Source organism: Thalassophryne amazonica, chromosome 8 (assembly GCF_902500255.1).
Source record: "Thalassophryne amazonica chromosome 8, fThaAma1.1, whole genome shotgun sequence".
Classification (NCBI taxonomy): domain Eukaryota; kingdom Metazoa; phylum Chordata; class Actinopteri; order Batrachoidiformes; family Batrachoididae; genus Thalassophryne; species Thalassophryne amazonica.
In genome coordinates this window covers 105,431,473-105,446,539 of record NC_047110.1, presented here as the reverse complement: position 1 = coordinate 105,446,539, position 15,067 = coordinate 105,431,473, and the positions used below count along the sequence as shown (strand labels likewise).

The 15,067-nt window shown below is 40.6% G+C and overlaps 1 protein-coding gene across 1 annotated transcript; it reads right to left on the bottom strand.

Moving 5' to 3' along the window:
* Positions 1 to 494: 494 nt before the first annotated feature.
* On the bottom strand, positions 495 to 10,420 carry LOC117514977 (arpin-like). The gene is made up of 6 exons (XM_034175540.1): positions 10,249 to 10,420; positions 8,120 to 8,195; positions 7,364 to 7,496; positions 5,426 to 5,617; positions 1,953 to 2,116; positions 495 to 640 (listed from the first exon to the last, which is right to left on the bottom strand). The coding sequence occupies exons 1-6, from the start codon at positions 10,338 to 10,340 to the stop codon at positions 632 to 634; spliced, it is 666 nt and encodes a 221-aa protein (XP_034031431.1). The 5' UTR covers positions 10,341 to 10,420; the 3' UTR covers positions 495 to 631.
* Positions 10,421 to 15,067: the final 4,647 nt, after the last annotated feature.

Sequence of the window (15,067 nt, the reverse complement as noted above, 5' to 3'; positions counted from 1 at the left end):
CGCTTTTCCATCTGCATCAGATGCTCAAAGCGCTTTACACATCAATGCCTCACATTCACCCTGATGTCAGGCTGCAGCCATGCAAGGCGCCCACTACACACCTTGTCCTCTTTTGATGGATTTTATGTAAAACTGGGAAAAATGTAGAATACATGAGAAAATATAAAACAAAATAATGGCTTACATAAGCAATAATAATAACCTTGAGTTCTAAAAAGCAAAATACTGAACACCATAAAGCACAAGATCAGAAAAAAAATATGTAAATGTTCTTAAAAAAAAGAAAAAAAAAAGTGTTTTTCCTCCACTTTCTTTGGAAAGACAAAGAGGCCTGAATATGGAAAGAACTTGAACTCCAGTCCCAGTTGTTAAGTTCTGGGATCTGTTCCAACGTATACAAGAAAAGGATGCAGTCTGCATAAAAAGCACATGGCCAGATACATTTCTATAGAGATGAAAGATTCCAGTCCCCGAGAGATGGCACAAGGCTGACTGTCCCAAAGCAACACACGCAGGAAAATGAGTATCGCAGTGAAATGTAGAGGTCAATCCAAAGACAGAGCCAGGAATTGAAGTTCAAGCTGTTCAACCTGGAGACTGGAAGAGGGCCAAGAGACAGTTTGGTCTTTCCTCAGTCATCCTGAGAGACACAAACAAAGCGGACAGAACCTGCTTCATACTCGGATACAGAGAGATCTTTGTGCACACATCCTGTCACACCCACATAATCTACCATAAACATACAAGTATCACACAAAAGTGTTGCCATCTTCACAGTATTTAATAAACGCATCCATGTCAGAAGATCTGAAAATCACCAAAAACAAAAAAACAAAAAACAAAAACAAAGATGATATTCATCTGTTAATCAGGGATGATGTGACATTAATCTGCCCCCTGGTGGAAATATTTTGTCATGCTTCAGCTCCACGTGCATGACAAACTGAACTGTTTATAAGTGAAGTCCACATTTTAGGTCAACCTGCATACTACAAGAAGGCAGTGTGGTAAACTCCAAACAAGAAGATCCCAGGTTGAGGCTTCCTGAGTCTATTGTCTGTTTTACATCTGAAGTTTTGATAGAAAGGACATCTGACACAAAATGTGCCAGATCAACACGCAGATCCATACTGAATCTGATGGAGCAAACCCTAGACGTAAGCGCTACATCGGCCCTGAGGCCCACTGGCAACACTGCATACCCCTGAATTCCCCTAGATAAAAAAAGTAGCCAAAAGAACACCAGTCTGCATACAAGAACTGGCTTTATGAAATATGGTGCATAAGCAGTATTAAACGTTTTAGCAGTTGCCAGTTGATGCCAGATGAGGTTAAAGCAAATTCCATAAGCTCCGGTCAGTGTGACAAGTAATGCTTCTCATAGTTGGTGTCGTATGTGGTTAAAGTTTCCTACGAGCTCATTGACAGTCAAATGAACAATGTCAACAGAATGTTGGGCATAAATAGGAGGTCATCCCAAACCTATAAATCCAGATATGAGTGGACACCAGTATGTACACCCACATTTGAACCCCCCACCACCACCCTTCCACTTCCATATGGTGTGGTGGCGGTATTCACCTACCATTTTACACACTAGTGGTTTAATTTAACCACATGGTTGGGAAAGGTATTGTGTCGTTGCTATGGCAATGAAAAATTTTTGTTTGATGTGCTGATTTAACATGTGATTTAAATAAAATTGTTGGGTGAAAATATTGAACCAAGAAGCCTTTCTGTGGATTTGAATGTGATACTGCCTGATACTTACAGAGAAATAAACATTACTTCCCTACAGATGGAGGTCTGGCAAATTCTTATGACAATGTGCAGGTGAACAGATACATAATCAAAAATAATAAAGTGGCTGATTTACAATTCCAGCTGGATTTCTGTGTGTTTCTGTAATTGAGTGTGTCATGTTGGCTTACATATCATATATAAAACCTCACCCATTCATCGTCCTCTGCTCCCTCTCCTTCTCCTCCGGGACGCCGAGTGCTGCCTGGTTCCGCCTTGTTGGCCAGAACCTTCTCCGTCCACGATGCTCCAGCATTTTCATCTCCAGCAAAGTTACACTTGGTGACCGTGCCTCTGTCCACTTTAGCCAAGGTGACTGAGACGACATAAGAAGACCCTTCATGAATAAACATCTGAACGTGCAAGAAAATAATGACAATAAAGAGTGGGGTCATTTGAGATTAGCAACAGTAAAGTATTAGTGTGTGCAGTTATTCAACTCTGTTGGCTCCTCATCCCAACAGATCTCAAAAATTAAGTAGGTGCTGATTAGTACGCAACCAAAAGGCCACTTAGGATCACCAGGAAGTGCGTGCAGTTCAGAACTGTTCTCCATGTACAACTGGAATTGCCCCAGGAAGAGCATTGTGTATTAAACTCTTGTCACGTCCCACTGAAGATCTCTGCCGGATCCACTGTGGCAAGCCTGAGCCACAAGAGAGAAGAATCCTTTCTCTTTTAGATGTTGTTCTGATTTTCATTGGTGTTTGGTGAGAAGAATCCAGCTGACGCACACACCTGAAAAGTTTCTAGTTAAGTGATGTTTAGATTCCTCTGTGCTGGCCGTGTTTGTGCAGCATAACTGCATCTAGTTACAATTTAAATGTGGTTACTTGATACACTTAGACTTATTCATAATACTAAAGCAGAGAATTAAAGTCCGTGATGCTGGTGCTTTTCCCCAGATACCACAAAACAAACGAGAGACTGACACAAAACAAGCAAAAGACTACTTCAACTGCTGTTGAGACTTGTCTGCAGAAGACTGTTGGGTATTCTGTCCCTAATTAATCTGTAAAGACATCTCACACATATATCACAATCTTGTTGGCCACCAGCCCCCCAGTCAGTCAGTCCGTCCATCCCTTTCCTGTACCTGCTTATTGTCCCTTGTCATGAAATAAGAGGAACCACTGAAATGGACTCCATCCGCGTGTCTGTCATCTTTCGAGGGCTCTAGATTTCCCTCTTACCCCTTGCATACATAGTATACACACTCATACTATATTGTACACAGACACAAATGTGATATCCAGGCATATGACCTTGGCCCAGATTTTCAAGGTCATCCAAGGTAATGGCCGACAAAAACACCCACCATCTGACTCCAGATTGTCACTTTATCTCTTGAAATATCACTTCCACAGCTAACATTTATATTGAACACCTAGTCTATAGGAAATCACGCATCCTGACTCCCTTGACCTGACTGCATTTGACCTTGGACCGCAAGGTCAAGGTCAAACATGACAATTAGTGGAAAAAAGGCACTGTCTAACCCTAGAAATGGTTACTTTCACTTTTATTCATACATTTTGGATGAATTTCAGCAGTGATTTGTACTCTTCACTGAAACTGCCTGTCTGGCATATCATTCTATAGAAACTCATGCATTCAATGCCCACATTTATCTGTTAACACCTGCATGTACACATCACATGTGCATATCAGCATAGTAGGCGGGGGGCCACAAGCCGAGTAAGGGCTTGTTCCAGTTAAGGGTCAAAGGGGGGCTGGAGCCAATCCCAGTGGTCACTGAGCAAGAGGCATTGACAGACCACCAGTCTAACACAGTGCCTATAATCAATTTTGAGCCACCAAGTCACCTAACCTGTATGTCTTCAGACGTGGGAGGAAGCCGGAGCACCTGGAGGGAACCTATTCATACACTGGGACAAAATGCAAACTCCACACAGAAAAACTCCACATAGAAAGGACAAGTTGGAAGCAAACGTGAGACCTGCTCAGTATGAGGTAACCGTGCTAACCCGTCTCAGTCTGCAGTAAAACTCCCTGAACTGCTGACAATGACACTGGTGCAGCAGTAGCTTTCAGTTCATGGTAGACCTGTCCCTTGGTTGTTTCTGACTATCGAAAATAAATTCCTTTCAGCTGAGTTTGACAGTTTGGGTCTTCTTCCACACCTCAGCAAAGTGGTTACACCCTCACTAACTTGCACTTGCGTACAATTGTTTGAACTGATGATCTCGGAATCTGCACTTGTTTACAGTTGGCTCCAAGAGAAGTTGCTGACTTTTGTAAATCATAGATCCTCTTTGTCAGATTTGCACTGAGCTTGGTGGGCTTTCCTGTTGTACTGTGTTGACCAATAAATGCTGTCAAACAAACTTGTTTTTATGTTGGCACAGAAAACCCACCAGCTGTACTCAGTCATGAGTCATCATCACAAACATGAAGTTAAGCAGCCTTGACAATTTAAAAGACATTTTGGAACTTTCAGCACCACTGCATTAATAATCTAAGATGGTGTATGTATACTTTTGACCGTGTGTTCATTTCAGAAAATCCAAATCTTTGAGGCAAAGATATGTCGTACAATCTTTCAGCAACAGAAAAACAACTGTTCAACTACATCTTCTGACACAAAATACTGCTACGACATTCATGCACATGTTCCCGTGACTTACAAACCCTTACCAAAAAGTAGTATATGCAAGTATATTTCAAGTATACTTCTAGTTTACTTTTTATATACTTATCAGTACTATTTTTTGGTAAAGGAACCCAGTGTCGCAGACCGAATGGTCCCCCTAAAAATCATCCCCCCGATGACACGGTTCACGGATCAACACCTCATTTCTGCTTCAAAACTGCCTCCAGTCATCATCTATCTCAGTGACAGATATCTGAAGCATTTGTACAACAGTCATTTCCACATAAATTCAGCATTATTTCATCATAAAAGGCAGCAGAAGCGATCAGCGTGCTGCGGCTAAACGAGCTGCTAGCTAATGTGTTAATTGCGTGTCTGACATTTCAAAGCATCACGGAATTTCGCCTTGTTTCTGCTTAAAACTGACTTTAGAATGATTTAAGAGGTTTTACTTTTATCATCTGATTGTTGATAATCCCATTAATCCATTTGATTGTTTTGGGTGAACAGACTCCGTCTCAGACGTGCTGTTGTAGTCTGAAATGACGCATGTGCAGACGCAAAAGACAGACCAATTTTTATGTGCGGACCGTTCAGTCTGCAACACCGGACAAGGAGGGAATTGTTTTTTAAACTAACAAATCTGATCATCACCTCTGGAAGAACTTCCAGGGTTGGAATGCGGCTCTAAAGCAGTCTCCGCTGCTGAGCAAATTTAAAAATCATTTCATTGTTAATGGTTGAGGGTTAAGATTAGAATAAAGGTCTGAGTTAGAGTAGAATTTGTGTAATATACATAAAACATTTAGAAATTTGAACAATAATTCCAATTCTGGACCATAGCCCATATATGAATTTTCCTACCACAAGCAAATCGGCTGAAATCTCAGGTACCAAAATTAACTTAGAAAACAGTCGCGATCACTCGTTAGCCAACAGCACATGTTCTTTTTTTCAGCAATGAAGAGCAGATGTATTCAGAAAAGAAGGACACAGTTAAAACTGACTCACAGATAAAAGGGCCGTTTCCCCGAGTCTTTAGCCGAACGTCCTGGCCTACATCGAGCTCCGTTTTGTCCATTTCTGATTCCGGGTACCAAAAGGCGATGGTCCCATTTGGTCGGTACTCATCAGTCATCTGAATCAGCTCTGTTTTGTTGACAGTTGTCGCTAGCTGCTCCTCAGACAGACGGTCAGATTCTCCTTAGCCTCCGTTTCTATATGAAAGAAAAATACACAGATAGGACTTTTTTTTTTTTGCTTCTCGTTCACGCCTCATTTCTACGAGCAGGAACCTCACTTGATGACTATTATACTTTTTTGTTTACGATACTGCAACACCAGCATCTGACAGCATCTTGTGGTATTTAAAGGTTCATTGAATAATCAGAAATTCTAAATAAAAAGATAAGTATTTGAATTGAATTTAAAAACTCAGGCATAAATAATAAAAAAAAAGACCCAATAGAGTTTGAAAAATTGAAGGATGTTACAAAATGTGAACAAACTCATCACATCTTTCCTGCACAATTATTTTATTATAATGTGTGCCTACAAATTTCACAAAACTGTTTATACCAAATTTCTAAATTTTCTAAATTTGAGTATAAACATAATTATGTTTGAACTCAAATTTAGAAAATTTTTAAATAATGCAATGTTAATCAACATTTCTTATACCCCTATTCCACAGAGCGCCATTCCTTCCTGTTTCATCCTGAATAGAAAATCAGAGCACATTTTGAAGCATCACAGTAACGTCTTCATCCATCTTTTGTCAATCTCTTGAATAAACTCAGTATATGCAGAAATTACGGCCATCATCGGCACCCGTTTTGAAATAGGGGTGAAATTTTCAAACTGTTCAAAAATTTCATCCCAGTTCACCAAATCAGTGTTATTTAGGCGGTCATGTCTGGGTGGTCATAGTCTTAAGAACTTCACGCGTGTTCAAACATCTTTAAATGGGGTAGTCCTAGTGAGTACAGCTGAAAACCAATTGATTGTGCTCCATCGGGGTAAATATTTGAAGCAAAAGCAGCATTTGTTGCAGTTCTGGCTGAGAACGCAGCCAGGTGCAGCTTTATTTTCATTTGAGAAAGTTGCCAGATCTGCACTTTATAAGCCAGCCTGATAGGAGACATTAAAATTACTAAGCAGCCCATTGTAAATAAAGATCAATAAATAAGTGTATTTCCAAGCTGGCTTGGGAAGGCCTCGGGATCCCCCGGGAAGAATGACAGGACTTGGCCGTGGATAGGGAAGTGTGGGTTGAGCTGCTTGCTCTGCTGCCACCGCGACCCGGACCTGGATTAAGTGACTGAAAATGAATGAATTTAAATTTAACCTTTATTTAACCAGGTTAGTCCCACTGAGATCGAGACCTCTTTTACAAGGGAGACCTGGACAATTATAATGTTTCCAGTCCACCTAACCTGCATGTCTTTGGATGTGGGAGGAAACCTACGCAAACACGGGAAGAACATGCAATCTCCACACAGAAAGGCCACAGGTGGTAATCGATCCCATGACCTTCTTTCTGTGAGGCAACAGTGCTAACCACTAAGCCACTGTGCTGCCCAATGAATGAATGAGAATGACCTAAAAGCTTAAAAAAAAAAAACAAAAAAGAAACTTCCAGCTAAACTTAATTTATAAACTTTATCTGTCCCAATGAATAAATCACTATAATAAATAAATCATATCTGTAAATATTTGTGAAAACATTTAATTATTTTAAAATGTCCACCAGTGCATCCTGGATTTGAAAATAAATAATAGAGTTGAATGCGCAAATTTTCAGGTTTAATTTAAGTGTTAAGTACATCCATTTATTTGTTTATTATTTATTTTTGCACAAATTAATGAAAGCTCAGACATATGGAATTGAATAAATATTCGGTAGAGAAATAAGTTTGGACAAATGTGCAAAGACTGCTGTCTACTCACTATAGGAGGACATGAGGTGACCGGTGTTGACCTTTTTGGTGTCACTGAAATTCGGTTCGATCTCTTTTCCGCTGGCATCAAACTTCCGCCAATGGATGCGGCTGGGTTTGACGTAGAGCACATAGAAACGAGCCTGTTAAAGACACAAGGGGGGGACACAGAAATGGAGCAAAACTTTTAGATTTTTTTTATAATCAAAGCAAACAATGAAAATAATACTGTTTCTTACAAACAGTAATGGTACAAAGAAAAACAGGAAGACACATGTAGCATCTGTCAGTTTCAATTATCAGCAATAATAAAGGCAAATTACATACTGAATACTAAACTTTATCTCTATAAGACTTTCTGGTGCCAGTAATGCATTTCAAAGTGCTTTTACCATTATAGATTTCTAAAATAATTAATTACATTAAGTTGATATAAGATGTGACCAGACACATTAAAACTGTTGGTGTATCAACAGAAATCCTATAAGCGTTGACTTATTGTACTTATATATTGTACTACAAGAGAACAGGAAAGACATATGGCACGACAATACAAAACAAAAAACAAAACAGAACCTTACTATATAATACTACCAAACTAACAACAATATACAAACCCTTCTGTTAACATTTTTGTTGCATGCAAGTTATAAATTATATACTGCAAAAGAGAGAACAACAATTAAGACGAGTACTCCTGATACTCTCCTGATGATTGAGGAAAAAGTACCGGTACCTGGATGCTGTACTGATATTATCACTGTACCTTCTGACTGCTGACATCACTGATGGCATGTCTGGAAACATCCACCAGTTTTCCTTCGACAAGAACACCATCGCCACTGTGAAAATAACATCTTTAAATTAAAGTGTAAATTCTCTTACGTATCTGAAGGTGATGTGCCACAATTTCAAAACTCTACGCCCATCTAGACATATTCTCATCTGAGCACCAAGAATATTCTTAATGTTTCAAACAAATGGCACTGTAGAAATTTTACGTTTAGAAGTTAAACTTTTGGTGTAAACTGGAAAAGGTCACACTCATGTTTTCAAGACAAAAACAATACGACAGACCTGGAAGTTAGAATTTGAGGATGCCATGTGAAGACAGCTTTGAAGAGGATGAAGGGTGGAAAGGCAGTTGGTCCAGATGGCATTCCAGTGGAAGCGTGACAATGTTTGGGAGTGATGGCAGTGGAGTTTCTAACCAATTCTTTAATAGCATTTTGGAAAACAAGAACATGAGTGGAGAAGTGTTCTGGTTTTGATTTTTAAGAACAAAGGTGATGTGCTCCACTACAGTAACTACAGAAACATAAAGTTTATCAGCCATAGTCTGAAGTTCTGAGGAAAGAACAGCAGAAGCTAGGCTTAGAAAAGAGGTGAAGATCTGTTAGTAGCAATATGGTTTCATGCCAAGAAAATGCACTACAGATGAAATGTTTGTGCTGAGAGTGCTGTATAAAGAAGGCCAGTAGTTGCAAGGCGTTTGCGAATTGAGAAAAAGCTTATAACAGGCTGCCAAGAGAAGAGTTGTGGTGTTGAATGAGGAAGTCCGCAGTGGCAGAGAGGTATGAGAGCAGTGGCGGCGCCAGGAAATTTTTGTTGGGGGGGCTGAGGGGGAGCTGGGGTAAAAGGGGCTCCACAAAATGTCGTGAAATGAACAATATATAGTAAATTGCTTTATAAATCCCAAGGTATATGTTTTAGTCACCCGTGCTCCTCTAAAATGTGGCATCAATGTACACACACACATCACTTAGAATGATTGCAAGTTCAACCTAAATTTTTTGAGTATGGAGTTAAATTTGTCTCATTAATACTTGCAAATGCACAGAAGGTGATTTACAAATATCCTTTGATTTGTACGCGTGCTATGTGATCCACAAATACAAATTTCTGATTTGTAACTTGTGTGTGGGTTTTTACAAATAAATGTTTCTTTGCAAAACTGACAATTCTGTTTGTGAAGGGTGATTCAGAATTGGTGGATCACCGAACACACACATTCATCACTTTGCTCAGTTATGCAATATTGAGACATTCTCAGTGCAAAACTGCAGTTGAGATCCACAAATACGTCAGTCACTATTCACATTATTGGCAGAATTATTGGGGGAGCTTTGGGGGGGCTTGGCTCATTATTGACAGGGCTTGTGCCCCCCAAGCCCCCCCTTGGCGCCACCACTGTATGTGAGGGTGGTGCAGGATATTACAAGGACAGCAGTGAGGGGCAGTTGGAATGACATGCATTCATGGTGGAGGTGGGATTACAGCAAAGATTGGCGCCGAGCACTTTCTTCTTTGCAATGATGATGGACAGCCTGACAGACGAGATCAGAAAAGAGTCTCTATACGCAATAACGACATTTTGTTTTGTAGTGGGAGTAGAGAGCAGACTGAGATGAGTGTGGAGATACACTCTGGAGAGAAGGGGAATGAAAGTCAGGTGCAAGAGTGAGAACGTGTGTGAATGAGAAGAATCAATCAATCAATTTTCTTTATATAGCGCCAAATCACAACAAACAGTTGCCCCAAGGCGCTTTATGGTGGAATAGTGCAGTTACAAGGAATAGAGGTGGTGAAAGTAGATGAGTTTAAATACTTGGGGTCAACTGTCAAAAGCAATTTAGAGCGTGGTAGAGAGGTGAAGAAGAGTGCAGGCAGGGTGGAGAAATATGTAGGAGAGATTTTTGACAGAAGGATGCCATACAGATAAAACCATCCCTGGTCTAAAAAAAACAGTGAAGACATCAAAATCATTTAATTTTTCCCAGTGAGAAAACCTAAAAACAAATCCTACACTTCAGTAGGAGAATATCCGCACCGCGGGGACAGACGGAGCAGATGGAACAAACTCACCAAAAATACTTTCGCCACCCAAACTCTTACCTCTCATATGAGGACGGAGACCACACGCGGTCAGTTTTCACGTTATGTACAGGTTTGTTTTGTAATGACGTGTTGTAATAAATTCGGCTCATTTTCTCCAGAAAAAAAGTTATGTTTTTCCTGTTTTTTCTTCCTGATGACACTTCCTGTTCCGACACGGAGATGGTGCGCTGGATTTGATGACCGGAATGTGCCGATGGTACGAAGGGGACCGTGCGGGGATATCTTAGCTTAGCATGTAACAAAGAGAATTGAATTGCTAAAAATATCATTCAAACAGTTTACATGTAGTAAACGTACTACGACGGAGTTTTATGGCCACATTGAATTTCCTTTTTTTTTTTTTTTTTTTGGACTTCGAGAATAAAGTCGTAATATTACGAGAAAAAAAGTAATATTACGAGAGTAAAGTCGTATTATTACGATAATAAAGTCGTAATATTACGAGAAAAAAATCGTAATATTACAAGAAAAAAGTTGAAATATTATATTATGACTTTATTGTCATATTATGACTTTATTCTCGTAAAATTCCGACTTTATTCTCGTAATATTACTTTATTCTCGAAGTCTAAAAAAAAAAAAAATTCTGTGTGGCCCTGAAACGCCGTCGTAGGTAAACAACTAATTATTGTATAGGAAAACGCTTCAATTTCACTGTTTCAGTTATGTAACAACACAGTTATACCTGTTTAAAGGTGCAAAAGTTTATAAAAGAAAAATAAGTGCACAAAAAATGTTAACAAATCAATTTAAGAATGTTTTAAATAACATATTAATAATGAAGGTCCATCCAATTCAAAAGGTTTTTAATGTTCCAATATGGTGTCTGAAAATACATAATTTTTATGAACTCCGAACACGCCCACAGACAGGTTTGTTTGGAATTCCTTGACATAGGTGAGAGAAATTAAAATTTGCTGTTTTGTGTAGCATGAGAGTTTATTCACACACCATGATAGATTTGTTGGGCTTTGACTATATGTCAAATGAAACTTCAACCATATTTGTCTGTAAAATGAAGATTTTAAAATGTGATAATTTCTTTTTTATTATTTATTTTCTTTTTTGTCAATATGACCCCTTTAAGTAGCACATTAATAACGAGTTACAGCAGTTAGAGAAACGTTTTACTTCTTATTGTACGCTGCTTCTGCTTCAAATTGTTGTAGTTGTTTCACTGGTAGGATTACTCAAACCAATTTAACAAATTCTTCAACAAATGAAGGGGTGGGGCCAGGCAACTGAACAACTGTGTTGCAAGACACAAAAGGAATTTAAAAGAGTACAGTTTTTAAAATTCATTTTACGGGTTTTTCACCACTGTGCATCATATCGTGTAGTACAAAACAGCACTCAAGAGAGCGTATTGTGCAGCACCCAATCATACACATTCTGTTGTGTGGGCCGCTGAAGAGGAGGTACTGCTGGCCCACCACCACCAGTCGGCGCCCTGCTTGGAGTGCGGGCTTCAAGCATGAGAGGGCACCGAGACAGAGAGTGACAGCTGTCACTCGTTTACACCAGCTGTCACCAATCACCACCATCTCTACAAAAGCCGGATCATTACTCCACCTCCTCGCCGAGAAATCAACTACCGTCGAAGGTAATTCTTCTCTGCTGTAGTTATTCAGTGTATCTAAACTGTGATCTGTGTGCAGCCGCGTACCTGTGAAGTCTGTGGAAGACTGGATTGGCGGATAGTGAGAGGACGACGGTCTTCGTCTCTCACTCCATCCAGAAAGAAGACAAACAGGAGCTGCACGAGTGATAACGTATCTGGAGGTGGAGGTTCTCCCTCCCGAAGGAACTAGTTCCAAGGATTACTGGGTGTGTGGATACACACTCACCATAACTGTTTTGTCATCTTCTGCCAGCAGTACCAGGGTCTGCAACCGAAGACGGTGACCACCTGGGGACTCAGGACTTGGCAGCTCCGGTGTTCTTCAGGCCGTTGGTGGTGGAAGCTGTGTGGGTCCCGGCTCTCCGATCGCCAGAGGTCTCCTATCTTCGAGCCTGCCCGCACGTCACCTTGTGTACAATTGGCATTATCTGTATCTGTATTTAGTTGTGCGATTCACAACATTAAATTGTTACTCTTTGTCTTATCCATTGTCCATTCATTTGCGCCCCCTGTTGCGGGTCCGTGTTACGACCCTCTCCCAACACATTCCATGCCAGACACCAGTTTTTCTACAAATTCCATGGAAAGTGCGTAGGTTATAAAATGCCAGTATCAAAGTAAAAAAAAAATTAAATGCAATCCGCAGGCCACTGGTGGCTCGTGAGTGACCCCTACTGGTGTCTGAGTATATTGGTAAAATATCACAAACTGTTTAAAATGACTCCAAATTGTAATAGACAGTAAAATACTGTTGCAGTATACTTTTGGTGTGGAAAGTAGACCCGTTTCTTTTTTCTTTTTTTTTCTTTTTTTTTTGTATTTTGGGAGTTAGATGAAATATGAATTGTTTATTATTATTATTATTATTATTATTATTATTAACTCAGCCACATGGGGTGTGCAGCCAGTACATTCTGAGTGCCGGTCCCAAGCCCGGATAAATGAAGAGGGTTGCGTCAGGAAGGGCATCCGGTGTAAAACAAGCCAACCCAACTATGCAGACTAAGAATCGAATTCCCATACCGGATCAGTCGCGACCCGGGTTAACAAAGTCTGCCACCGGTGCTGTTGCCCAACAGGGTGCCGGTGGAAATTGGACTACTGCTGGGCGAAGACGAAGAAGAAGAGGAGGAAAACGTTACCAAAAACAGCGGGAGAAGAAGACAAACTAGAAGGGTGGAAATGAGAGTGGGGACTTTGAATGTTGGTAGTATGACTGGTAAAGGGAGAGAGCTGGCTGATATGATGGAGAGGAGAAAGGTAGACATATTGTGTGTGTAAGAGACCAAGTGGAAGGGAAGTAAGAGCAGGAGCATCGGCGGTGGGTACAAGTTGTTGTATCATGGTGAGGACAGGAAGAGAAATGGTGTTGGGGTCATTTTAAAGGAAGAGTATGTTAAAAGTGTGTTGGAGGTTAAGCGAGTGTCTGACAGGGTGATGAGTGTGAAGTTGGAAATTGAAGGGGTGATGATGAATATCATCAGTGCATATGCCCCACAGGTAGGTTGTGAGATGAAGGAGAAAGAAGATTTCTGGAGTGTGTTAGATGAGGTGGTGGAGAGTGTGCCCAAGCATGAAAGAGTGGTGATAGGAGCAGACTTCAATGGGCATGTTGGTGAAGGGAACAGAGGTGATGAGGAAGTAATGGGTAGATATGGTATCAAGGATAGGAATGGGGAAGGACAGATGGTAGTTGATTTTGCAAAAAAGATGGAAATGGCTGTGGTGAATACCTACTTTAAGAAAAGGGAGGAGCACAGGGTTACATATAAGAGTGGAGGAAGGTGCACACAGGTGGACTACATTCTTTATAGGAGAGGCAAGCTAAAAGAAATCACAGACTGTAAGGTGGTGGCAGGATAGAGTGTCACTAGACAGCATAGGATGGTTGTTTGTAGGATGACTTTAGAGGTAAAGAAGAAGAAGAGAGTGAGAGCTCAACAAAGGATCAGATGGTGGAAGCTTAAGGAGGAAGACTGTTGTGTGAAATTTAGCGAGCAGGTGAGAGAAGCACTGGTTGGAGGGGAAGCAATTTTGGACAACTGGAAAAGTAATGCAGATGTGGTGAGGGAGACAGCTAGGACAGTACTGGGTATGACATCTGGACAGTGGAAGGAAGACAAGGAGACTTGGTGGTGGAATGAAGAGGTCCAGGAAAGCATAAGGAGAAAGAGGTTGGCGAAAAAGTTTTGGGATAGTCGAAGAGATGAAGAAAGTAGACAGAAGTACAAGGAGATGCGGCATAAGGCGAAAAGAGAAGTGGCAAAAGCAAAGGAAAAGGCATATTGCAAGCTGTACAAGAAGTTGAATAGTAAGGAAGGAGAAAAGGACTTGTACCGATTGGCCAGACAAAGGGACAGAGCTGGAAAAGATGTGCAGCAGGTTAGGGTGGTAAAAGATGCACTTGGTAATGTGCTGACAAGTGAGGAGTGTGTGCTGAGAAGGTGGAGGGAATATTTTGAAGAGATGATGAATAAAGAAAATGAGCGAGAGAAAAGGATGATGTGGTGAGAGTAAATCAGGAAGTACAAGAGATTAGCAAGGAAGAAGTGAGGGCTGCTATGAAGAGGATGAAGAGTGGAAAGGCACTTGGTCCAGATGGCATTCCAGTGGAGGCATGGAAATGTCTAGGAGAGATGGCAGTAGAGTTTCTAACCAGATTGTTTAATAAAATCTTGGAAAGTGAGAGGATACCTGAGGAGTGGAGATGAAGTGTGCTGGTTCCTATTTTCAAGAACAAGGGTGATGTGCAGAGCTGCAGTAACTACAGAGGCATAAAGCTGATCAGCCACAGCATGAAGTTATGGGAAAGAGTAGTAGAAGCTAGGCTTAGAAAAACAGGTGAAGATCTGTGACCAGCAATATGGTTTCTTGCCAAGAAAGAGCACTACAGATGCAATGTTTGCTCTGAGAATACTGTTGGAGAAGTACAGAGAAGGACAGAAAGAGTTACATTGTGTGTTTGTGGACTTAGAAAAAGCTTATGATAGGGTGCCAAGAGAAGAGTTGTGGTATTGTATGAGGAAGTCTGGAGTGGCAGAGAAGTATGTTAGGGTAGTGCAGGACATGTACAAGAATAGTGTGACAGCGGTGAGATGCACAGTCGGAATGACAGAATCATTCAAGGTGGAGGTGGGATTACACTGTTCAAAGTAATGGAGATTGTAGTAAAGAGGTAAATAAGATCGAGTGCAG